At 43.8% G+C, this 26187-nt stretch overlaps 2 protein-coding genes and 1 pseudogene across 2 annotated transcripts; 1 reads left to right on the forward strand and 2 right to left on the reverse strand.

Moving 5' to 3' along the window:
• The window catches only part of LOC130119567 (synaptic vesicle membrane protein VAT-1 homolog), a 40781-nt pseudogene extending 38982 nt beyond the window's left edge, over positions 1–1799 (forward strand).
• Positions 1800–8397: 6598 nt separating this feature from the next.
• On the reverse strand, positions 8398–11005 carry LOC130119568 (probable E3 ubiquitin-protein ligase DTX3). Its single transcript, XM_056288107.1, has 3 exons — positions 10820–11005; positions 9476–9684; positions 8398–9369 (listed from the first exon to the last, which is right to left on the reverse strand). Exons 1-3 carry the CDS (start codon positions 10934–10936, stop codon positions 9297–9299), a joined length of 399 nt encoding a protein of 132 aa, XP_056144082.1. The 5' UTR covers positions 10937–11005; the 3' UTR covers positions 8398–9296.
• On the reverse strand, positions 10948–22428 carry LOC130119799 (uncharacterized). Its single transcript, XM_056288395.1, has 5 exons — positions 21979–22428; positions 14208–14391; positions 13696–13799; positions 11047–13597; positions 10948–10958 (listed from the first exon to the last, which is right to left on the reverse strand). The coding sequence occupies exons 1-5, from the start codon at positions 22426–22428 to the stop codon at positions 10948–10950; spliced, it is 3300 nt and encodes a 1099-aa protein (XP_056144370.1).
• Between the last annotated feature and the right edge of the window lie 3759 nt (positions 22429–26187).

Raw genomic sequence — 26187 nt, forward strand, 5'->3', positions numbered from 1 at the left:
TTTGTGACTCAGACCAGCAGCAGTAGACAAGGTAAATGATTGCAAAAAAAAAACAAGGACAAACAACATTCAGTATAAATAAGTGAGGTAGCATAAATGATGATGAGACAATAAAAGATAGCAGCGGCTTTTAAAAGTTCAAACTAGTGCATGGGGTTATTGCACATACTTGTCCATATTGCAGCAGAAGAAATAGCTAGCCTGCCTGATCTCCTCCAGCAGGTCATTTCAGAGTCATGGGGCCCTGACGCCAAAGGCTCGGTTTCCTTTGGTTTTTAGCCATGACGTAGGAATTACCAACAGACTGCTACCAGAGGTCCTCAGGCAACATTAAGTGATTAGTAAGTCAGTGATATATTTAGCATGAACTCAAACTTGAATCATTACATTTTTAAAATCAATTCTAAAACACAGGTAACCGATGTAGAGATGCTAAAATAGGCATTATGTGGACTCTTCTATTGGATTTTATAAGAAGTCTTGCTGCAGCATTTTGAACTAGTTGAAGTGTGGAGAGGTTATATTGAGTGAGACAGGAATACAGCGAGCTGTAGTAATCTAAGCAGGATGTAATAAAAACATGCATGACAGTTTCCATATTCTTAGCAGACAAAAAAGGTTTTTTTTGTGATCAACAATTTTTATTTTTAAAAGCAGGACACAACAAACTCAAACAACAACAGGGCAGCCCACTAGTAACAATATTTAAGGACCAAAATAAAGGGTAAAAAAAGGGGGGCCAAGGACTGAGCCTTGAGGCACTCCATAGGGGAAATGGGAGGTAGAGGATTTAAAGTCACTAATGACCACACAGAATTTCTTATTAAGAATGATAGGAATCAAATCAATCTAAAACTATACCTGAAATGCCAACCCAATGTTTAAGACGTTCAATTAAAATCCCATGGTCAACTGTATCAAAAGCTGCAGTAAGACATAAATGCAATAAAACAGAAGATGTTTGGCCATTGTCAGATGCTAAAACAATATTATCAAGAACTCTAAGGTGGGCTGTCTCAGTGCTATAACCCCCTTTAAAACCTGACTGAAATTTATCAAAGACCCCGTTGCCATTCATATGATCGATGAGTTGCCCAGCAACTATTTTTTCCAAGACCTTAGCCAGGAAGGGGAGTTTAGATATTGGGCGAAAGATATTTAAAATGGATGGATCAAGAGATGTATTTACTTCTGTGGATGTGTGTTGGTGGAAGATAAACTGGTATTTAGGGGACAATGTACCCTAAACAGATATTTCTGTCACTGTTGTATCTATTTCATCTCTTCCTCACCCTGTTTGCACTTTTCTCTCTTTCATGTCCCCTTATACATCCTTATCCACCATCTCCTCTCCAGGTGGGTGATGCCATGAGAAAGATGCAGGAGAGGAACAACATTGGAAAGGTAATCCTCATCACCGAGCCAATGCCAGAGGAGGAGAAGAAAGAGGAGGCCAAGAAAGAGGACAAGAAAGAGGACAAGAAAGAGGACAAGAAGAAGGATGACAAGAAGAAGGATGATAAGAAGAAGGATGATACCAAGAAAGAGGAGAAGAAGGATGACAAGAAGAAAGAGGAGCCCAAGAAAGAGGAGAAGAAGGAGGAGGAGAAGAAAGAGGAGGCCAAGAAGGAGGAGAAGTGAGAGGGAGGGAAGGAAAAAGGTCAAGCAGAGCAGCAGGGAGATTATTTTTTGGGAGCAGGGGGGTAGGTGGGGAGGAGATGGATCGGGGGAACAGCGCATAGGTGTGAGATGAGGGGGAATAAGGACGGGGGGGGGTAATTCAGGATGGGGAGGAGATTGCGGGGTAGATTACGGTATTACTACACACCGGTCAATCTCTCACCCTCCCCCCCTTCACCCCCTTCCCCTCCATTCCCCTCCCCTTTCCCATCCCATCCTTCTCAGTCCACCACGGCAGTAATTACTCAGGCCTGGCCCAACCACCCTCACCCTCCACCCCTCTGCTCCACCGTTTTCACCTCATCTTTATTATCATTTCTCCAATTTCAGCTGCTCACAGTATCCCCATGCACATTAACTGATGTTGTCAACAGCTCCCGGCCTCACTAGAATGGGGAAGAAAAAAAAATGTAACCACTCAGCCTACCTTGGTTGTATGGCCACTGGTCCGAGGGTTCACTTGCTGAGAGTCACAACAATTGTGAGTCACAGAGAATTATGGTTAAATGTCCAGGCCTGGGGAAGATTGCCGTTTCCTTGACAACCATAAGCACCTCTCCCACTCCATCGAATGCGGTGCCCCCTTTGACCCCCCTCCACTCTCTACACCCGCACCCCAGTTTTTCTCTCTCAACTCCCACTGTGCTACATTGTTCTGCTTTGACTTCAACCTGCAACCTCCTCTTCCCACTTTTAACTGTACTGAGTCCCCCTCCCAGACAGACAGACAGACAGACAGAGACAGATAAATGGAATAAATGCTCTGTCACTAAGGCTGAGTCAGAGTTGCCTGTGACATACTGTTGCCCCCCACCCCCCATGGAGATGTTTGCATTAGAGTTGTGATGACTTTTGACGGCTCAGACAATAGAGTCAACCATAGAAGAGCTTGCCAATAACCTATGTTAGCTTTTTAGTCAGTCATCTGGACTTGGGTTGAACATGAATATCAAATGAACCTGGTCGAGAATAGCTTGACAGAAAAATTCCTCCACGGCTGGTTTAAGTCTTCGTCGGCTCCATAATGCCTGAATTTGAAAGATTTTTACTGAAATGTCCCAAATAGCAACAAAATTTAGAGCTTGCTATAGCACATAGTGACTGACAGTTTTGCACTATAGCCTGAATGTGAAATTCCCTCATAATGAGCCTCTCTACCCAGCATTGAATAGGGAGGGAGAAATCATTGCTTTACCAAGTCGTCCTTAGTTACAGATTTTTTTCTAGCTGACTGACTGTTGGCAAGAAGCGTGCAGTGCCAATTAAGAGAGAACTTTCCTTTTCAAACAAGTTGCAAACACACATACATGCGCGCGCACACACACACACATACGCACATGTGCATGCACAGACTGAATGCGATGATAAAGAGAGGTGCTGCCACACTGGGGGACACCAAAGCATCTGAAACGAACGAGTTGAGAAGGTGAAAACCAGTCCTTTTCCTTGGGATCAGGTGCTCTTCGTCCCTGATCCTCCTCGAGGCATTCCCCTCACGGTGACCGGCTCGCCCATCGACCGCCGTGACCCAGCGAGGACAGCTGAATTCGAGTTGGCGTACATACTTATCCCTCCTCTCCCTCCTTCCCCTCCCTCCTTCAGATCTAACCCGCTCTGCCCCAACGCCCCCCCCCCACCTCCCTCCTCTTCCCATCTTCCTCTCTATGGTCGGCATAGCAACAGGCGTCAGACTCGTCAGAGATGGCACTGTGGTCTGGTTCTCCTACTCTTCTTTCCTCCTCTCTCCTATCTCCCGTAGCTCCTTATCTCTTCATTTTCCAACAGTTGGTGCGATTGGCCAGTACTCAGCTGCAAAATGTATGAACAATAAATTGGCAACAGTTGGTGATAAATAAAGGATAGGATTCCACTATATGTTTTCCAAAATATTAATGTTCATGTTATTCTAAAATTTTAATCTGATGACCATTGCCTGAAGCGCCAAACAGTGGCGACAATGCCTATTTATGTCGGCAAAAGTGAAAGTGTTTTGCGCCCCCTAACGGCCACTATCCTGTATTGCGAAGTCTGCCTGACTGCCATCATGTCAGAGGTCTATCAAGCGTTATCCTTAGGGTTGCATCGCAAGTCTTCCCACAAATCCCGCATGAGTGAACTGCAAATTTCTCATTTGGAAGGATATCGCTTCTAATTTTTTATTTTTATTTTTTCCAATTATCTCCCACCCTGTCTGTCTGTGAGTCTGGCCTTACTATTTAGACTCAGATGGTGACTAGTGACTTTGTAAAGAAAAAAAGGAAAAAAATGTTGTGTTAGCATGAGTGGCCACCCTCATGTGTTTGTGTGTGATGTGTCATTGTGTGTGAAGATGTGTGTGTCCTCAGGTCGTTTGTCAGGCTAAAAGAAAAGAAAAAAAGCACCCACCTACCCCGCTACAATTTCCCCTTACAATCCTCTGCTACATCACCATGTAGCTCCAGCCCGACCCTCCTCCCCCTCCTCCTCCTCCTCATTCTATCTCCCTCAGCCCCTGTCTGATAAGAGGCCTGTGTAATGAGGACAGTTGGTATTGGTATTTTGCACTCTGCTTGCTGATCTTAATGCACTTACAAGTATGACAGTCTCACTCCAGTCCATCAGGCTTTTGATCCTGCTCCAGGTTTTCAACCTGTTTGCTGTTGCGAACCCACAAGGAATCCTGCTAAAGCTCACTGAAAGTGCAGGTGACAAATGGACCAACACACACACACACACACACACACACACACACACACACACACACACACACACACACACACACCATTGTGCCCTCGTTTTCTACTTTGCTGGTCCCTGCCCAGGGCCCAGCTTCTCCTAGGTGGGAGCTAAAACCAATGCGTTCGTCCATCCTTGATGGAGGGGGGGGGGGGGGGGGACGTGGAGCAGAGTCATGCAAGCCAGCCTGGAGTGTGGCCGCCACGCTTGTGTGGGGAGTGACTGTATCCCATCAGCCTCTGGTTAGTGTTATGTTCTAATCTGCTGGGCCCCCTTTGTGAACCTGTGGACGGTGCTTCTGTTCCAAGTGCCATATGAGAAACAAATGCTTAAGTGAAAGGATGTTTTAGTTAATATGTTAATTCCTAGTTCACCTTTATGGTTTGTTTTTGTTTTTGTTTTTTTGTTTTGTTTTGTGTTTGTTTTGTTATGCAAGGGTTTAAAGTTCAAAGTTCATGCTCTGATGTGGGGACCTGCTAAACTGCATTCCTTTTAAATGTGATAAGACTTTCTGTTGGTCTGGACCATTTGTGCCAAATTATCTGTATTCCTCTGTCAATGCTTTGAATATAAACAGTGCATAAAAAATATGAAAAACTCTGTTTCTGGATACATTTCCTCAACCATGTAGGAAAAAAAAAACAGACATACAAAAAAAAGTCTGCACGGTGTGTAAGATTTGTATCTCAAAATGCTCATGAGTGCTGGCAGAACTTTTTTTTACTGCAGTTTACACGGGATAAAAAAGGTTAAAACAGTTTGTACTTTTTGATGGGTTGCACTCTTTGTCAAGTATAGGCTTGTGCTGTGCCTCTGTCCTTGCACAGTTTACCTCATTTTGAGGCACATCCCTACATATCCACACCCTTCTCAATATGGGTCCAGTGAGCAAGAGAACTTTGTTTTACTGGCCATCAGTGGGGAAATACATTATGTCCGCCACAGCACAAGCGTAGTGTTGGTATAATCATGAGAAGGAAGCCAACAAGGTTGATAATAATGCCACCAAAAGACACACAGATCCGTAGAATTTTCAGAATAATCTTCCAAACTCCACACTGTTCTCACTCCCAAGTATTTCCTCCACGTATTATTCTGCTCAACTTTTTTTCTTTTCTTTTTTTTTCTTTAAGCCTGTTTCCAAATGGTTTGTATTGCAAGCGAGGGAGCAGATGTACTCAAACAGCTGTGTAGGGGGTTTTCGTTGCTGTTAGCGTAGGGGTACCAGAAACCAAGAATATTCGCTGATGATAGTTCAGTCCCGGCCCTTCTGAGACACGACATCTCTGCTTCACAGCTGATCGCAGTTCACACAAGGCTCGTCTGAATCATACCACTTTTCCCTGTGTCACCCCCCCCCCCCCGAGCCGCTTGGCTGCTGCCACAGACACAGTCAAGTACCAGCCAACCCAAACTGCAGCCCCGTCCACCCCCCCCTCTTCTGCATACACACTCATCGGAATAAAACATTACTTTCACATCTGGAGCAAAATTGCATGCATTCATAGGCATGTGGAAAAAAGATCAGAAGTCGTCTCATTCAACACTCCCCCACCCCCCCTTGGTATATTTTGAACTAAGATGCCTTTAAGATGAACTCAAGTCAGTAGGGCAGGTTTGAGAGGGCTGTAAAACTGGGAGGCAAGTAAATAGCGTTCATGGGTCTGTTGGCTAACCCCCACCCCTTCCTAGCCTGGCCTGCTGCCTCATAGCTTTTCCACAATGGCAAAGTTAAAATGTATGTCATCTTGAAATGCAATTCCAGTCAGACATTTTTTTTTTGAATGCAAGATGACTTAGACTCAACTTACAAATACACGAGCAAAAAAGTCAGTACAAAACGCACACAGTCATGCTAATTCATGCTAATTCTGCACCTTTGCGGTTACAGTTTTTGATGCTACCTGTAAACATCCCCGTAGGTCTGAATAATGTGCCAAGACAATGAGCAAACTATTTTCACCAGTCTGTTTTCTGTTCGTCTTAACTTGTATAGCTGGAGCCCCTCGCAGGCGACATCTAGCTAGCTTTGAAATGACTTTGTTTTATACGGTTTGTCACAGGGCATTTCAAACGCACACTTCCCTCATTTGAGAAATAAACCGAAGCTTCTTTAATTAGCGAATACATTCGGCTGAGATCACTGCAAACCCTGTCGCACGCCCATTCCTCCTCACCATGTTGACCAAGTGTTTTTTGATGTTGCTTGTATTGTGGGTCAGATTGAAAGGGATTTGTCTGAGGTTTATCGCCACATTCGGAGCTGCTGTCTCGCACTGATCCGCTCTGCCAACAGGAACACACCCTCTCCTCAAAGACAATGACCACACCTGACTGTGACTGGCTGTTCCTTAGCAATCAGTTTGAACTACATCACGATGCAAGCAACTTTACCACAACATCTGCAGAGATGCTAAGACAGCACAGGATTGGGCTCATCATGTACATACAGTACTAGGATCCATGTTTAGATGACCAGGAAAATAAGGCATGTGTGTTGATGTATAGCTCACCATAACTTTTGCATTAGTTTAAGTAGTCGTGTAGAGTGGTGTGTGGTGCAGGGAGGTATGTCCTTCCGGTTTTATCAAGTTGCCAACGACAGTCAAACCACTGCCTCTGTGCCGTCCCACCCTCAGCCCACCACCACCACCACCACCACCCTTCTGAAATGGCACTGTCAGGGTCAGCTGGTCCATACATGATATACACCATCTCTGGCTTTGGAGAAGAAAAAAAAAGCTGTTTCACATCCATCCTGCCACACACCTACTTATCACAATTCACTCACCACTGGTGACTTTCCTACAAGGCATGCCCAAAATGTTGACTTGTAGGCTAGTTCTTGTCCTCTACTCTCTTTATTCCCGGTGTTGATTTTTTCTTCCAGTCACATTCTCCTTGTCTCCACTTTGTTTTTTAAACCCTTTGAATTGATGCTGCTTCTGTGCTTGACTCTGGGTTTACTGCGTGGTTCCATGTCGTCCACATGGACTCTAGAGCTTGTAACGCTTCTGTGTGTAATGTTACCATATGCCTTACATGTTTTCCAGGACTAATAAAAAAGCATAACAAAAAAAAAAAAGAAAATATGGCGATTGCTTTTTTTGTTTCTGTAGCTGCCATGCATCCGACTTCAAAGTGCACATAAGATGGCCAATAGAATATAATAGAATAGAACATTTCTTTCTGATATAGACAGACAGACAGACAGACAGACAGACAGACAGATAGATAGATAGATAGATAGATAGATAGATAGATAGATAGATAGATAGATAGATAGATAGATAGATAGATAGATAGATAGATAGATAGGTAGATAGATAATTTCTGATGATGATTTCTGATAGGCGGCACGGTGGTGCAGTGGTTAGCATGGTTGCCTCACAGCAAGAAGGTCCTGGGTTCGAGTCCTGGGGTTGTCCAACCTTGGGGGTCATCCCAGGTCGTCCTGTGTGGAGTTTGCATGTTCTCCCCGTGTCTGTGTGGGTTTCCTCCGGGTGCTCCGGTTTCCTCCCACAGTCCAAAGACATGTAGGTCAGGTTAGTCAGCTATACTAAATTGTCCCTAGGAGTGAATATGTGCGTGCGTGCGTGTGTGTGTGTGTGTGTGTGTGTGTGTGTGTGTGTGTGTGTGTGTGGGCCCTGTGATGGACTGGCAGACTGTCCATGGTGTCTCTCTGCCTGCCACCCAGTGACTGCTGGGATAGAGTCCAGTATATCCCGCGATCCTGAGTAAGGATAAGCGATTTGGATAATGGATGGATTGATGGATTTCTTTCTGATATTCCTTCCTAATATTTTGTATTTTCTTCTACAGAGCGTCTACATACAAGACAGGTGAACACAAAGTAAATGGTACAAGTGTAAAAGTCAAACCATACAAACTGCACTGTGCACAACAGAGCTCCAGTAAAACAGTGTAGGGGTGTCTAGACATATATTCAGGCTTTGCCCTAGCTTCATATTGTAGCAGAGAAAATATTCTCTGGTAAGAAAGGTTAAAAAGTGTCAAAAAGTATGAGTCAGTTTACGGGACAGATGTTTCAGAATGAAATATATTTTAAAAAAAGAATTAACAGCTGGTGCAGTGGTAATACAAGAATCAACAAAAGTTGGCTGAGTGAAACGGATACACCCTGTTTTCTGACAAATGTTTTAGAAATATAAATTTTTAGTTTTGACATACAAAACATGTAATTGTCATGACCCCACGGATACATTTAGAAACCCTGACCATCCAACTGTCCACAAACCATGCAAATCATGTTTCGATACATACACAGAAATTACAAAAAACGTTACTTTAATAAAAATCTTGCCCTTATTTTTCTCCCCTTTAAATCTAGTGATGGAGAGTGCAGACAGGGTGGAGTGGGTGGAGAAGAGCATCAGGAGCGATTTGCGACAGAAGGGTACCAGCAAGAGTTAAAGGGAAGGTTTACAAGATGGTTGTGAGACCAGCTACGTTGTATGGTTTGGAGACGGTGGCACTGATGAAAAGACAGGAGGCAGAGCTGGAAGTGGCAGAGTTGAAGATGCTAAGAATTTCATTAGCAGTGACGGAGAAGGACAGGATTAGGGACAATTATTTTAGAGGGACAGTTCAGCTTGGATGGTTTGGAGACAAAGCAAGAGAGGCAAGATTGAGACGGCTTGGACATGTGTGGAGGAGAGATGCTGGGTCTCTTGGGAGAAGGATGCTGAATATGGAGCTGCCAGGGGAGAGGAAAAGAGGAAGGCTAAAGAGGAAACGTATGCATGTAGTGAGGGAGGACCTGCAGGTGGCTAGTGTGACAGAGGAAGATGCAGAGGACAGGAAGAGATGGAAATGGATGAGCCACTGTGGAGACCCCTAATGGGAGCAGCGGAAAGTAGTAGTTTAAATCTAGTGATGGATCACCCTTCAATTCCATGCGAGGTCAAAACTTCAGACAAGCGAGTCAAATAGCTGGAGTCTGGGTAACCATTGCTAGGGGAGACAAAAAGAATACCGTTGATCTCAGACGCACACAGAATCTGACCTTGCATTTTACTGCTCGATTAGAAAAGTTAAGAATCCCAGCAGCCTGACTCACCTGGATTTACCTCCTTGCAGACTGGTTTTGTGTGGGATGCAGTCCCAGGTGACCACAGCCGCATCCTCTTTCTCAGTCACAGTAAAGGTGAGCCTTTGCTTGAAAGCCTTCTTCAGCCTGGGCAGCAGCCTCTTTGTCATCTCACAGTAAGGAATGAAGGCCTCAAACACTCCTCCTTGAAACGGAGACCCAGGTGAAGGGTGCCTGTCCTGTTAAGAATTAAAGAAGAGGGCAGATGTAGCATGTTAAAAACTAGTGTCGGAATTTTTTTGGGGGATTTTCCCCCCATTTTTCTCCCCAATTGTACTTAGCCAATTACTCCACTCTTCCGAACCGTCCGGTCGCTGCTCCACCCCCTCTGCTGATCTGGGGAGGGCTGCAGACTACCACATGCCTCCTTCAATACACATGGAACGTGGAGTCGCCGGCACTTCTTTTCACCTGACAGTGAGGAGTTTCGCCAGGGGGACGTAGCACGTGGGAGGATCACGCTATTCCCCCCAATTCCCCCTCCCTCCCAAACAGGTGCCCTGACCGTAGTGTCGGAATTCTTGGAGTCTATCTCTATTTTATACTCACTGCTCATGTTGTAGGTTTCATTTTCTCAGTCATCCATCCTTTTCTTCATATTAGACACAAAAGATCCAGCTTGTCATCTACAGCTCAATGCATTTAATGGTGGACATATCCACAACCCTCTTCAGTACAAAAAACAATCCATGGTTTAGCCAAAGCTAACATAATGCTACAAAACAGTCCATCATAGCACTTCAAGTGATCATTTTAAAAAAAAAAGGGGTTTTTTTTACATTTGGTTATGTTCATTTCTTACCGTGTTACCTCCTGCAACAGCCTATAAGCAATTACCAACAGAAGTCACGCCACTGTGAAATGGCAAAACAAACACTATGAGGGAATTTAGCAATAAAAAATTACCAGTTGATTTAAAGTATGATAGACTGCTGTAGCATCATATTAGCTTTGGCTGAACCACGGAGGGCTTTTTTGCAATGACCGAGGATTGTGGATTTGTCCCGATGGAATTGCATTGAACTGTAGATGCCAAGCTGGAGCCGTGTGTCAAGTATGAAAAAAGGACAGATGACTGAGAAAATGGAACATACCTATGTACTAAATGAGCAAAGAGTATGAAATAAGGACAGACTTCAAAAATGGTGGACTATTTTTTTAGCAATGTCCCAATGTAATATATTGCAATTAAAGAACACATTTGTTATACATTTGTAGCTTTGTTATAATTGCACACAACAGTCATCAATCCTTGTGGTCATTGTGCAGATGAAATTTTGACAGATGTTAAAAAAAACAAGTAAGCTTCCTCACCCCTTGGATGCCATCAGGAATGGTGTAAGTGATCTTCAAAGTAGAGTACCTGCTATGACCTTGCAGGCTAATGGGCATCTCAGAGTAGCTCATGCTTCCCTGGATGCCTGGGGGCATTGGTGTTGTCTTCACACAAACCCTGCAGTGGGCATGTACGTTGACAAGACACTTTGGGCACAAGGTCACCCCACAATCTGTCCTTTTTAGAAATGCCCCGCCCTCCCCACATACACAGCTGTTTCCCTGATCCCCGAGACTAGACCTGCCCATGCTGGAATGGGTGGGATACTCCTCAGGCTTTTGCTGGTTTTCAGGTTCCCTCTGAGTTGCCTTCGAATGTATGAAAGTTTCTTTTTGAATTGTGACCATGTCCTGACCAGCAGACCCTGCTGGTGACCCAATGCTGCTCACAGTTGTCACACTTCTATCATCTGTCTTCTGTCCATCTGCCTGCATTATCCCTGCACTTTTTGCCTGCTCCTTAATGACGGGGTCTTTCCTTACTAAAGGCTGGCTGACGGATCCACTAAAGCGCTCTATCTCACAATTTCTCTGTCTCTCAGTTGAGTCACTTTCTTGAGCAGATTTCCTGTCTTGGCCACTACCAGATCCACCTTCTCTCCTTCTTTGGTGGTCCGACTTCTGCTGAGCATCACTGTTGTTGCAGTGCAGGGTGCTATTTTGGCCCTCATTGGTCTGTGCAGCGACAGACTCATTGAAAATGTTAGTGGAGGAGATGGAGATGTCATGCTGTCTGGATGCCTGAGCTGGTGGTCTGCAAAACACCTCTCTCAGTGCAGCAGCCACCTGAGCACATAACTCTTTAGGGCCAAGTAGATATAGCTTCTGCTGTAATGTCAGAATGCTAACTTTTCTGAATCTGCTCCGTACTTCAGCCAAGCAAGCCTCTAAGGTTTCATCTGCCGAGTCGGCCACACCCAGCTCTGATAGACACAGCTCCTGCATTGAGAAATCTGTTGTCACCATGGAAATAAGCTTCTGTAAACCTAGCTGGCACAAGCTCACTCTGGAGGAGTCTGCCCCTAAAAAGATGACAGTCAGATCATAGCTACTTCTTGAGTGGTTCTCCTTCAACTGCAAGCCAGTGGTCAAATCTTGCAGTCGATATCCATACACCTCTTTTATGTATTCCCACATCACCTTGGAAATGGTTATTTCTGCACTCAGGACATCTTTCTTGTCCCTCCTTGTTTGGTTACTGCAACTACTTGACCTGCCCCTGGTTCTGTTCTTCCCAGTATCTTCTTGATCCTCACTGTGTCTATTTGCCTGAGTTTTAGGCTGGGGTCGCTCTGAAAAACTACTGGTTCTCCTCAAATTGGACCCAGAGCAAGTGGATGGATGAGTACTGCTGGCTAACTGAGAGGACTGAGCTGTGTTGAGAGGAGGGATGGTGAACTTCTGCCCAGTGTAAGCTGATGTTGAGCTTAGGTAGGGTTTATTCTGATCTCCACTCTTAAACAAGATGTCGCCTCCGGTGTTTTGCACTGCTGCTCTAGAATGCTCTCCATGGATAAAACCTTCTGTCTCTGACAGACCATCAGGGCCAAGTATAGAACCAAGGCCGGTCTGTGTCATGGGAGATTTCACCACTTTGGCTGTAGTGAAGTTGCCTGGTCGATTCCCTAATCCCCCCAACCCTGAGTCCTTAAACCGAGCTGCTAGTTTGTATCTACTGGCTCCCTCAGCCCTCCTTTCATCCTCATCGGAGCTCAGCAAGTTGTCTTTCCTACCATCCACAGTTGAGTGAAGAGATTGTGAGGGTAAACCACGCATGAGCCTCGCCTCCTCATCTGGCTTTGATGAACCCAAGTCATATGAGGGATATCTAAGAAGACTAGCCACATCCTCTCTCACACCATTCCCTTTACTCTGATCCAGAAGATAGCATTTGGCCTCACACACATCACTACTGCTCCCAGTGATGTAAATATTTTGGTCATCTTCAGCCAGGAGGATCTTGGAGAGTCTGACACTCAAGTTTTCCATGGCTGTTTCTAGGCCTCCTCTGGGATGGAGAATGTTCTTGGACAGCTGAGCTCGACAGATCTTCTTCTCATGCTCCTGGTAAAGCCTACTTAGCTCCCCACTTGCCATCCGTAGGTGCTCCAGCTCTCGACCAGCCTGCCCCACCCCTGTTGTGCTCTGCAGGAAAAGAGTGGTCAGCCCCTGTGCTGTCACATCAATCACATTCACACCGTACTGACTGAGGATATGCTGGTACTCCTCCCCACAGTGTTTCTGCAGATAGTGGAAGAGGTCCGCGTCCATAATCAGTGAGAAGTCCTCTGCCATGGTGGAATATCTGAGTAGCTGCACAGCCCCAGCTGCCACGTGGCCTGTGTCATCCCAACCATGACCCCCAGATGTTGGTTCTCCGCGTGGGCTTGATCTGTAAGCTCCAGGTGTCCTGTGAACCTGCTCTATATGTTCCCTCTGTTCATTTGGTCTCCTGCCCTGTCCTTCCCCGTGGGACTTCATAGAATAAGATGTCTGGTCTCTATGGAAAACCTTGGAATCACTGAAAGAAGGGTAACCTGTATTGATGTGTTGTGTAAATCCTGGACCTCCAAGAAGTCCAAGCAGCTCTGCCAAGGCAGCCTGGACATGGGAGTAGGGCCCCCTCAGTGTACACAGTTCCTCTGGAGTATTATAGTCTATATGAATGTCAGGGTGGCCTTTGTGAAGTCTTGTCACTGTTGTTTGTCCAAGAGGTATCTGGCTGTAATCAACAGTTACTAACATACTCAAAATAACCTGTGGTGAGGGAAGAGGGGAGAAAAAAGAACAGTTATTTGTCCAATATATTTCATGAATAACTGTGACTCATTCTGTGGTATTCTGGTAATATTTACCTTATTTGGGTCCAGATTTTGGCAAGGCTTGGTTAAAGTTAATTCATGCTTCTTCCCATCCACAAGCAGAATGTGTTGACCATGTTCAACAACTCGCTGTGCAACTGCGTGAGTGAGGTCACCAAATGCAAATCAATCTCAGTCTGTGGAGCATTCTGACTAAGCACTTTTACCGCTGGCTTATTCATCGTAATGGATGCCAACATTCAGGTCTAGTATAAATCAATGATGGCAGGCAATAGAGCACAATGCTTTACACATTTCAACTATAAAGTAGAATGCATATCAAATATTTGGATCTGTGAATTCCAAATACATCACTTATGTGCTCAAGAACTATTTGAAGGTGAATGCAACTTATTACAAGTGCATGATAATACAAAAGGTCATTGCATCAGTTTTTCCTCATCTCTTACATGAAATTAACAATAAAATCATACACAGATTACCCTCCTTGTATTAGACAAGTCATTTAATATGCACAGACACATTCAAAGTCTGAATTTACTGACCTTGCCTGTCCTCAAAGGTGATGAGGGCTGTGCCCTGCAATGCCTCAACAATGGTTACAGAGACTATTTCTCCTCCCCCATGCTTGGCTCTCAAGAAATGAACATACAGTTTGTCTGTAAGTCTATCATCCTCAATGTCTGTGGGCAGGCCACTCACCCTCACTGTCCGGCCCTCTTCTTCCATCTGGTGGTAGAAACAAAATCATAGCTCCAAATTCTGACTGACAGAATGACTTACTTGATCACAAAGCCTCCTTATGCAACCACATGTAAGTATACAATTCATTATCATGGAACCATTCCGCTGGCCCTCTTGACCAAATAGAGAGGATAAGCCGCATACTTGTTAACATAATAACCTCTGCTAGACAATGCTGGATTACTATATCCATATATACTTTAATCATTTTGTATAAAAGAACTGTGATTAAAGGTATGGAGAATAAACTTGGAATTCATGTCCTATGATATCTTATCCAGACCCCTTCCACAAGTTTATTTGCAAAAATAAGGTCGCATTAAAGCTTCATACTTAAATATAGGCTAACTACAAAGACATACATTTTGGAGCAGACAGGCCGGTTCCCACCCACTCAACCTGAATTGATTCAACTCTCCAATAAAACATCACAGTTAAGGTTATTAAGTCTCATCCGACAGAAAAGAGGTTGCTGATAGTCTGAATAATTATTTTACTTCCATTGCCAGAACCCTTGTTAATAAACTTCCTCTCCACTCTGGTACATTTGATGTGAAAGAGGCACAGCAGTTTTATTCTCAAAAGGGGATTACACCCAATTCCCTCTCATTTAAGAGAGCAACTGAGTCATCTGTCCAAAATAAGTTGTGTGGGCTTGATTATTCAAAAGCAACAGGTTTAGATAATATTCCAGCAAGATTTTTGAAAGATTCAGCTGAAATTGTAACACCCTATGTCACACACATCATCAACCTATATCTGGTACAAGGCACATTTTCAAATGAACTGAAAGCTGCTAGGGTTATTCTGTTATTTAAGAAAGGAAATAAATTATATCACAGTAACTACAGACAAGTGTCAATTTTATGTACTTTTTCTAAGATCAAAGAGAAGACAGTGTTTGAGCAAATTCATTGTTAAATAGCCTTGTCTGTGAGTTTCCGTCTGGATTTAGGAAATCTCACTCCACTGACTTGTGTTTGCTCTATGTTACTAATTATAAGAAAAGAAATTAACGGAGGGAAACTGTGGGATGATGATGTTAGACCTTTAAAAGGCATTTGACATGGTTGCTCACTCTATACTACTAGCGAAACTGAAAGCATAGGGGTTTAGTGAGTCGGTAGTCAAATGGGTAGTTTCCTATTTCAAAGACAGAGTTCAAATGCAAATTGATTACTTTCCACTCCCAAAATACTAGAGGGTGGAGTTCCCCAGGGAAGCGTTCTAGGGGGCCTCTTTTTTTTCTCCCTGCTCTATATAAATGATTTAAAACCGGCATGTTCATGTGATCTCTTTACGCAGATGATTCTGCCTTGCTTATGCTGCAGAAAGATAAGAGTGTGATTGAAAAAACCTTAACCTTAGAGCTTACATTGGTTGGTAGATGGCTAAGTGACAATAAATTATCTCTCCAGCTTGGCAAAATTAAGTGTATTTTTTTCGTTCTACACAAAATGTTGAAGAAGTCTGATGGTTTTAAAATCAAAGTTGATGATACATCAATAGCAGAGAAATCCGTAGTAAATTATCTTGGATATACTATATTGGATAATCATTTATCTGGAGAGGATATGGCTTTGAAGGTACTTACAAAGGTTAATCATAGGATAAGTTTTTTGGCTAGGATTTTAACATTTTTCAACTTTGGGGTTTTGAAAATACTGGCTGGTATTCTAAGTCAGTGTCACTTTGGCTACGCCTGTTGTGCTTGGTATAATGGTCAAAGGCAATCAGAAATAAACTGAAGGCATCACAAAACAAGCTTGTCAGAATTATTCTGAGGGTACCAGCAGACACTCACTTGGTTTCCTCTCATTTTGAGAGTGCAAATTGGCTTAGGGTACAGGACAGAGTGGGCCAGATTAAATTGTGTACAGTACTGAGGACTGTTTGGGGGATGTGCCCAAATATCGTATTAACTATTTTTGCCGGGTTAGGGACACACATTGTTATATCACTAGGGCAAGTGCGAGTGACTTATTACCCTACAGATTTAAAACACTTGCTGGCAAGGCAAGCTTTTTATACTCAGCAGCAATTTCATGGAATAAGTTACCCGAAGTCATGTAGGAAATTGACAGAGTTGGCAGGTTTAAAACTGCTATAAAAATGTCTTGATGCATGCTCAATAATCCAGGTAAGAAAATCAAAGAAGGTTGAATCCGTTCATCTGAATACAACAATTATGGACAGATACGTTTCAGAACTCAACTAAGTGACATCTTCAGTCTAAACTGACTGCAGACATCCCCACCCCTTATAAACAACACAGTACAATACAGTTGCCTTACGGCCGTAACCATCAACCAGTTTCATATGCAAATATGCGTGTGACCACTAGCTAGAGTTTCAAAGGCCATGTGTACTATTCACAGAGGATTAGGGAATGTTGCAATCTCAGCATTGTAAGATGGCGACAGATGTATAACGACCGAAACCAACAAGGAATGAAACGCATCTGTCAATAAACGTTGTATCCAGATGAACTGATTCAACCTTCTTTGCTATAAAAACGTGCAGGAACGTGTTAAAGTATTAGTATCTCATATACTATGTGTGGCAGGAACCACCCATTTCGAGTATTTATTGCCTTACGTAATTTTCCCCATGCGTTGTATAAAGTATCTCTGTTGTATGGACTGCAGTGTTTTTGAGTGTATGAGCTGTCAAGTTTGTAATTTCTGACAATTATCCTTGTACCACCTTCCACCAAGGAGCGCAATGGAAATAAGCATACTAGCTTTCTTGTGTTATCCTTGACAATTTCTGAAAATTGTACATGGAGCCCATATCCCGTGTTTGTTTTTTATTGTTGAAAGAAATCAATCAATCAATTAACATACACTACCGTTCAAAAGTTTGGGATCACCCAAACAATTTCGTGTTTTCCATGAAAAGTCACACTTATTCACCACCATATGTTGTGAAATGAATAGAAAATAGAGTCAAGACATTGACAAGGTTAGAAATAATGATTTGTATTTGAAATAAGATTTTTTTTACATCAAACTTTGCTTTCGTCAAAGAATCCTCCATTTGCAGCAATTACAGCATTGCAGACCTTTGGCATTCTAGCTGTTAATTTGTTGAGGTAATCTGGAGAAATTGCACCCCACGCTTCCAGAAGCAGCTCCCACAAGTTGGATTGGTTGGATGGGCACTTCTTTGAGCAGATTGAGTTTCTGGAGCATCACATTTGTGGGGTCAATTAAACGCTCAAAATGGCCAGAAAAAGAGAACTTTCATCTGAAACTCGACAGTCTATTCTTGTTCTTAGAAATGAAGGCTATTCCATGCGAGAAATTGCTAAGAAATTGAAGATTTCCTACACCGGTGTGTACTACTCCCTTCAGAGGACAGCACAAACAGGCTCTAACAGGTACTATTTAATGAAGATGCCAGTTGGGGACCTGTGAGGCGTCTGTTTCTCAAACTAGAGACTCTAATGTACTTATCTTCTTGCTCAGTTGTGCAACGCGGCCTCCCACTTCTTTTTCTACTCTGGTTAGAGCCTGTTTGTGCTGTCCTCTGAAGGGAGTAGTACACACCGGTGTAGGAAATCTTCAATTTCTTAGCAATTTCTCGCATGGAATAGCCTTCATTTCTAAGAACAAGAATAGACTGTCGAGTTTCAGATGAAAGTTCTCTTTTTCTGGCCATTTTGAGCGTTTAATTGACCCCACAAATGTGATGCTCCAGAAACTCAATCTGCTCAAAGAAGTGCCCATCCAACCAATCCAACTTGTGGGAGCTGCTTCTGGAAGCGTGGGGTGCAATTTCTCCAGATTACCTCAACAAATTAACAGCTAGAATGCCAAAGGTCTGCAATGCTGTAATTGCTGCAAATGGAGGATTCTTTGACGAAAGCAAAGTTTGATGTAAAAAAAATCTTATTTCAAATACAAATCATTATTTCTAACCTTGTCAATGTCTTGACTCTATTTTCTATTCATTTCACAACATATGGTGGTGAATAAGTGTGACTTTTCATGGAAAACACAAAATTGTTTGGGTGATCCCAAACTTTTGAACGGTAGTGTATATGAATGAAAAGAAGTGGTAACTGATTTCCTGGTTATAGCCCCCTTTACTACGGACATCGACATCAACTGACACTAAAGCAATCATTTTATTTTGGGGTTGACTTTGTGGTGGCATAGCAAATCTGGGTGTTTATTTTCTTTTTAAAATCACACATTAAAAAAAAAACTACACACAGTAGACTGGAAAGCAGAGAGGCTCCCTGACTGACTTTGAAGCGACACCTGATCTGCGTTGCAGCCACTGACAGGACAGCCGTTTCCAGCTTCCGCCTTCGTGAGATCGATAATTGCTGTTTATTCTCTTACTCTCGCTTCTCTTTACTCTGCTCCAACCTCTTCATTTGTCCTTACTGATTTTGCTATTTTCTGTGCTTAGTTCACTTACCGCTAGATTTTATAGTTTTCTCTCTCAAACTCCTGATGTTTAGTAGGCAGCCTTTCTCATTCCTAGTCTGTTTACTAGCTTTGAGCTTTAGCCTAGCTTAGCAGTTAGCTCTGTTGCATTTGCAGTCAAAACAGCCCCATTAAGACGATGTTGTGTGTGGTGACTTTTCCGCAGTTGCAGATAGGTTGTCTCTATTAGAGACCTGTCCGTAAATTACAGCAGCTTCCTTTAGCTAGGATTACGTTAGACGTGACGGGCACTCCAGATAGCTTTAGCCCCGGGCCTGACGACAGACCTGCTATTGTTAGTACTAGCTCAGCCTCGTTGGCAGATGCAGCTGAGTTTTTGTTATGTTTTTTTTTTTGCCTATGTGGGAAGTCTCGCAAGAGCAAGCAAAGAGAAAAAAAAAAACTCAGCTGCAGTCACCTCTCCCGACTTCAAACCGGTTTTCGCCACTCCCTGTTCATAGTCCTACTGCCAGTGTGCCTCTCCCGCTCCTGTCGACTAAAGTATTAGTGGATGACAAGGCAGACAACCAGAATACGTTATGCTCAGGCGTCAACACTTCATACATCACTTCCTGTATCACTCCTTCCAGCATCCTGTCCTAATTAACATATCACAACACCCCCACCCCCCCTACTTAGCTGAAGTCGCCGACATACTATCCATCCATTATCTGAACCGCTTGTCCTGCTCTCAGGGTCGCGGGGATGCTGGAGCCTATTCCAGCAGTCATTGGGCGGCAGGCAGGGAGACACCCTGGACAGGCCGCCAGACCATCAAAGGGCATTTTCATAAACTTAATAAATAGATGTGAAATTTCCCAACCTAAACGCTTTAGTATTGACATACTATAACAAAGGTAAACATATTTTAACAGCCAACAAGAACTAAAATACAGTGTGTCTGTGAATGTTTTCATTCATCCAGGTCATGGTTATCCAAAGGAGTTGAATCAAGTGCAACCGGACTTGGTATATATCCGTGAAGACGTTTCGCCTCTCATCCAAGAGGCTTCCTCAGTTTGTGCCTTTCTGACTAGACCAAGCTGGTCTGACTGGCTGGTGATGAGACTCAGAACTTATCCTCTAGGAGTCATTGTCAGAGCTATTGATATGCGTGGCTCTTTGTGTACCGATGTTTGGCCGCGCCCGTCGTTATCGGAGCTATTGATTTCCATTTGTTTAGCAGCGACGGTCGTTGGGGGTGTTAGTGTCGACTTCATTGTTCAGTGGTCATGAGAGTCGTTGGAGCCGTTAGTGACCGACTGATGTTCTTGGAGGCTAGGCTTCTTGAGTCTCCTGGGAAAGGATGGCATTGTAAGTGGGAGATAGGTGGTGTCGCAGACCTCCTCCTCTGTTGAGGGATGGTTTTTCCAGTTTCGCATAGATGGCTTCCTTCACCCCTTTTCAAACCATCTATCTTCTCTGTCCAAAATGTGTACGTTGCTGTCCTCGAAGGAGTGTGTCTTCTCCTTTAGGTGTAGATAGACTGCTGAGTCTTGTCCTGAGGAGTTTGGCCTTCTGTGTTGGGCCATCCGTTTGTGTAGTGGTTGTTTGGTTTCTCCTATGTATAGGTCAGTGCAATCCTCATTGCATTGTACAGCATACACCAGCAATCCTCATTGCATTGTACAGCATACACCAGATTGCGCGGCCAAACATCGATACAAAAGAGCCACTCATATCTATGGCTCTGTTAGCGACGGGCGTTGGTAAACATCGGATCACAAAGAGCCACGCATATCAATAGCTCTGACAACGACTCCTAGAGGATAAGTTCTGAGTCTCATCACCAGCCAGTCAGACTAGCTTGGATTAGTCAGAAAGGCACGAACTGAGGAAGCCTCTTGGATGAGAGGCGAAACGTCTTCATAGATATATACCAAGTCCAGCTGCACTTGATTCAACTCCTTTGGATAAAATGCAGTGTCTATCAAATGCATTAAACACCATTTGTCCACATATCATTGGAATGATTCAACTACCGCACGTACCTCTCACAACAGTAGAAGATTTTTTTTAAACCAACATAGTTAAGAAAAGTGTACATGAAAGATAAGGAAGATATAAGGTTTCTAGTCACAACATGTTATCTCATAATCGTATGCACCATAGTTAAACATAGTCCTTGTAGTGGGCTGGTTTGATTATAGCCCTCCCAGATCTTGTGTGTGTGTGTTGGCTTTGGGCTTTTGAGCTCCTCTGCATTTGTGTTAGTTTCACTGGTTGGTGTGGTAGGTGTTTCATCTGGGCCCCTGTGATTCTTTTGAGCCTCATCTTGAGATTGTGGCTCAGCAAAGTGGATCCTTTTTATATTCTGCTGCAGTTGTGGATTGTATAGCTCTCGCAGATGGCTCCTGCAATGTCTGACCTTGTTTCCATTCATTGTTTGGACAATGTAGCTCCTTAGCTCAGTGCACTTTTGCAGGACAATTGCTGGGTGCCATGTTCCTCTCTCTTTATTTAACACAGTAACATGCTGGCCAGGGTGGAGTGGAGGTAGTTCTCTGCGGCAGCTGCGGTCATGATGTTCCTTCATTACAGCTGCTCTTTGAGCCAGATGTAGTTGGTGTCCCTCTTTGCCTGGGTCTGCCCGACTTGGCAGCATGGTGGTAACACCGGTACCAAAGATCAGTTCTGCATGTGAGGGTAGCTTACTATCAATACGGGTTGCTTTGACTTGTAGTAACGGTGTGTGCAGATCACCCCCATTTTTCTGAGTTTTCATCACAATTGATTTGACATGTCGCACATGCCTTTCAATGAACCCACTGCTTTTTGGGTAGTGGGATGAGCTTGTTATGTGTCTTATTCCCCAGTCAGTTACAAACTTTTTAAAAGCCTGCCCTGTGTACTGTGGTCCATTATCAGTTAGTATTTCATCAGGGCATCCAAATAAGGACATGTACATTTGCATTTTCTGTGCAACTGCTTGGCTAGATACTGGAATTTTCATTTCATCCACCAGTGGATATTCTGAATATCTGTCTACAGTCAGCAAGTATTGGTGGCCATTGATTTCAAACAGATCAGAGGCTAAAGATTGCAATGGCTTGGAGGGAATTCCATGTGATTTGAGAGGCTCTTTTGGATTTGCGTCTTGATGTTCCACACATACACTGCAAGATCTGCAAACTCTTTCAATGTCGTCATTCATCTTTGTCCAATAGACCCTTTCTTGTGCAAGCCGGCGTGTTTTCTCTATGCCTTGATGGCCTCCATGTAACTGTTTTAGGATAGCCTCAGTCATGGAGTCTGGAATGAGAACCTGCCTGCCCTTGACTATGACTCCTGATTCCACTGCGAGTGTATCCCTAAAGGACGAATAAGCATGCAGGTCTTTAGGCAGGTCTTGTATCTTTTCTGGCCATCCTTGGTGTATCAGCTCTTTCAGCACACTAAGTTTAGGATCTTCAGCAGTTTCTGTATGGAGCGCGTCCTGTTTTTCAGAGAAATTTATTATGGTGATGGTATGCAACTCTGGATCCTCAATCTCTGCATCAATTCCATTTATGTGCTCGTCTAGCTCAATGTCACCATGGTTTTCTGGATTTGGTAACCGGCTTAGAGTATCTGCCAAGACCATTTGTGTTCCAGGTTGGTACCTTACTTCATAGTTGTACCCGTGTCTTGATCGGCATGCGCTGGAGTTGTGGTGATGCAGCATGCAGTGGTTTTGCACATATGGTGACGAGCAGTTTGTGATCTCTTATCGCCATGAATGACGTTCCATACAGGTAGGTATGGTATCACTGTATCCCATAAACAATGGCGAGCATTTCACGCTCTATGTTGCTGTATCTAGATTGGCAATCTGTTAGGGTTTTTGAGCCAAAAGCAATGGGTCTGTTGTTCTGCACCAATGCTATACCTAGGCCTTTCTGTGACACATCAACTTCAAGGGTTAAGGGTGTGTTTGGGTCGTAATATTTTAAACATGCATCCTCAGTGATTGCTGACTTCAAGTCTTCAAAACATTTTTGGTGATCTGCGTCTCATATCCATGGTGCTTCATTTTTCAATAACCATCTCACTGTGTGAGCTTTGTCTGTTAACTTTGGTATGTAGGGTGATAGGTACGTATATCAACATTCCCATGAACCTATGTAGGTCATCTTTGTTTTGGGGGTTGGCATTTTCTGTATGTGTCTGATTTTAGCTGGGTCTGGTTTGATGTCGCTGTCTGTATACAGATTGCCAAAGAATGAGATGCTGTTCTGTTTTATTGTGCATTTGTCACTGTTGAACACAATTTCTGCTTCAGCTGCACGTTCCATCAGGTTGATCAGGTTTCTATCGTGTTCTTCCTCATTTTTTTCCGTATACAGCTATATCATGCTGACCACGCCATGAAGGCCCTTGAGGATCTGGTCAATCTTGGCCTGGAAAAGATCTTGAGAGACACTTAGCCCAAATCACAAGCATTTCCAACAATAACTGCCAACATGAGTGTGAAATCTTGTCAGCAGTTGTGAGTCTTCATCAAGGTGTATGGACCAGTATCCTGCTTTTGTATCAAGCTTGCTAAATATTTTGCATTTGCAAACTTTGGGTTCAGTTCTTCCATAGTTGGAATCTTGTGCGGGCACCTTTCCAGGCTGGCATTCAGCTTTTGTGGATCTAGACATATCCGTAGGGACCCGTCTTTCTTGGTGCCATATGCAAGGCTGGAGCACCAGTCTGTGTGTTCTTCCACCTTTCGCAGCACGTCTTGTTCCACAAGTTTGTTTAGCTCTTCCTGGAGCTTGTCTTTGATGTGGATGCTGCACTTCTGTGGTGGGTCTATGAATGGCTCAGCGCCCCCTTTTAGAATAAGCTTAGCAGTTCCCTTGAAGTTGCCTATTTTATCAAACTGGTCTGGGTACGCTCTCTTAAGGTCTGCACAGGTTGACATTTTTGGCGGTTTTGTTTGCTTTGCCGGTGCATTTTTCTGGTTATAATTTACTTTTTCTTTTACTTTATCCACATTCACAGTTACAAGGCTTAACAGTTCACTTGTGGGTAGTCTAACTACGGCTGGCCCTGGTACATCCACAACGTAGAACCTGTCATTGACCCATTTAGACTCTTCATATTGGCATGGAATGTTAATAGTTCTGAGGCAAGGGATCTCATGGTCACCATATGCAGACAGTTTTATGTTTCTTTTTTGTTTTTTTGTAGGCATAGGCTTCGTTGCCATACATTTGTCAAGATGTGCACAGTGGGAGTGTGTTCCCCGATGCCCCTGTGTCTATTTTCAGAGGGAGTGTATGTCCATGGCCTGGTAGATCAGATGGTCTCACATTCAAGGTTGTGTATACCTCCTTTCTGGGTGGTTTGCTGTCAGTGCTATGCATGCACTTTTCACTTATTGTGATGGAGTAGAACTGTTTTTGATACATGTACTCTTCATCAGGTTCATAGCTGTTGACAAAGTCAATTTTGGACTCGCTTCGTTGTCTGTGGCCCTTTCTGGAGGTCTGGCGTCTGTGATGTTTGTTTTGTGGTGGGCGAGATTTCTTTTACTTCTGCTGGAGTGTTGCTGCCTCTGCCGTCTGTCCTTTCTGCAGCATCTTGCCCAGTGTCCTTTCACACCACATGCAGAGCATTCATAATTATATGCGGGACACTGACGTAGTTTATGGCTTGTACCGCAGTTCTGGCATGTTCGGCCTGTTTACAGCATGTACTTTTTCCGAGTGCGGGAAATGGAAACGGATGATCCGCTGTGGCGACCCCTAACGGGAGCAGCCAAAAGTAGTAGTAGTACTTTTTCCGAGTGTGACAGACCAAGCTGATTTAGCTGTTCATTGCCTGCTGATAGCGCTTCATATTTTCGTCCTTCTGTTAGTATTTCAGCTAAGGAGTAGCCTTTGGGTTTGCTGTAGAGATCGTTCCTCAGAGCGTCATGTGGTGTGTGTTAGCAATAATAGCCTCAATCAGACGTTCATTCAGTTCCTAATCAGTGAACTGGCATTTCAGAGCTAATGTTCTAGCTCTGGTCACAAAATCATCAATGCTCTCGTCTGTTTTTTTTTTTTTTTTTTGGTCTATATTGCATTAAGTGGAGCCTGTGGATCCTAAAGTTCACATTCAGTTTTAGCTGCCCTTTGAAAGGGCTCCATAGGCTCTCAGGCTTTTTCGTGTCTGCCTCATTGAGTCCGCTATCATTCAGTCATTTTAGCCCTTTGTCTCCAATGCCACGGTATATTTTCCTTGCTTGTTTGGCTTCGTCTGCTATTTCCTCATCTTCAAAGTAAAGACAAATTTTTTGTCTGAATAGCGAGATATCAGGGTCGAACCAGTTCATTGTCGGTAAATGCGATGCCATTTCGACTTTGCTATGTTTCCACTGTATGGTCTGCACGCTCCCGCTAGCTTCCCAGCCTGACGTAGCCTGTGGCTTACACTCACCACCTCTGGCGACAGAAATTATCCTCGGACAGCTCTGTTTGCGTCTCATGTCAAGCACAAAGCGGGTCTTTGCACCGGTCTTATAGGCAATCCATTACCGCTGCCACCATGAAGTATTAGTGGATGACAAGGCAGACAACCAGAATAGGGGTTAACATAACCCTTTACTCAACGTTTTGGTTTTTTCTTTAACGTTATGCTCAGGCATCAACACATCATACATCACGTCCTGTATCACTCCACCTAGCATGCTGTCCTAATTAACATATCACAACATCGACAGAGTAAACCAATGCACGCTAGTTATAGGAGACTCCATTACCCGCAATATTACATAACCTTCGCCAGCCTTGGTCCACTGTTTACCCAGGGCCAGAGTCGCCGACATAGAGGATAATCTTAGGGTGCTGGCATAACGGAGGGAGAAACGGGGAACCCAGGCACACAGCACCACTACTTTCAGCAACATTGTTATTCATGTCAGCACTAATAATGCTAGGATAAAGCAATTAGAGATCACAAAAGCTAGCCTACTCAGTACTCTGGAGTTGGCGAGAAAGATGCGTCGGCATTGATTAATTGTCTCTGGTCCCTTACCTGTGAGGGGTAATGATGAGATGTACAGTAGGCTCACCTCAATGAACCACTGGCTGGCTCGTTACTCTAATGAGCAGGGAATCAGTTTTGTTAATAACTGGCCTTCTTTCTGGAGCCGCCCTTACTTGCTGAAAGTAGATGGCATTCACCCACTGATCTCAAAAAAAAGACTGGCTTGCGCAACCCATAATTCCGTGCCACCAATTTATGATGGCCAATTGAACTTGATCGGCGCCATCTTAGGTAGAGCAAAAAGCGATCAAATTGCATTAGAATTGCCAGCTAAAATGCCGAGTTGCGGCGCATACAAGTGCTCTAACTGCACAGGGTCGAAAAAAGTGGCAATTCAGAG

Source organism: Lampris incognitus, chromosome 10, assembly GCF_029633865.1.
Source record: "Lampris incognitus isolate fLamInc1 chromosome 10, fLamInc1.hap2, whole genome shotgun sequence".
Taxonomy (NCBI): domain Eukaryota; kingdom Metazoa; phylum Chordata; class Actinopteri; order Lampriformes; family Lampridae; genus Lampris; species Lampris incognitus.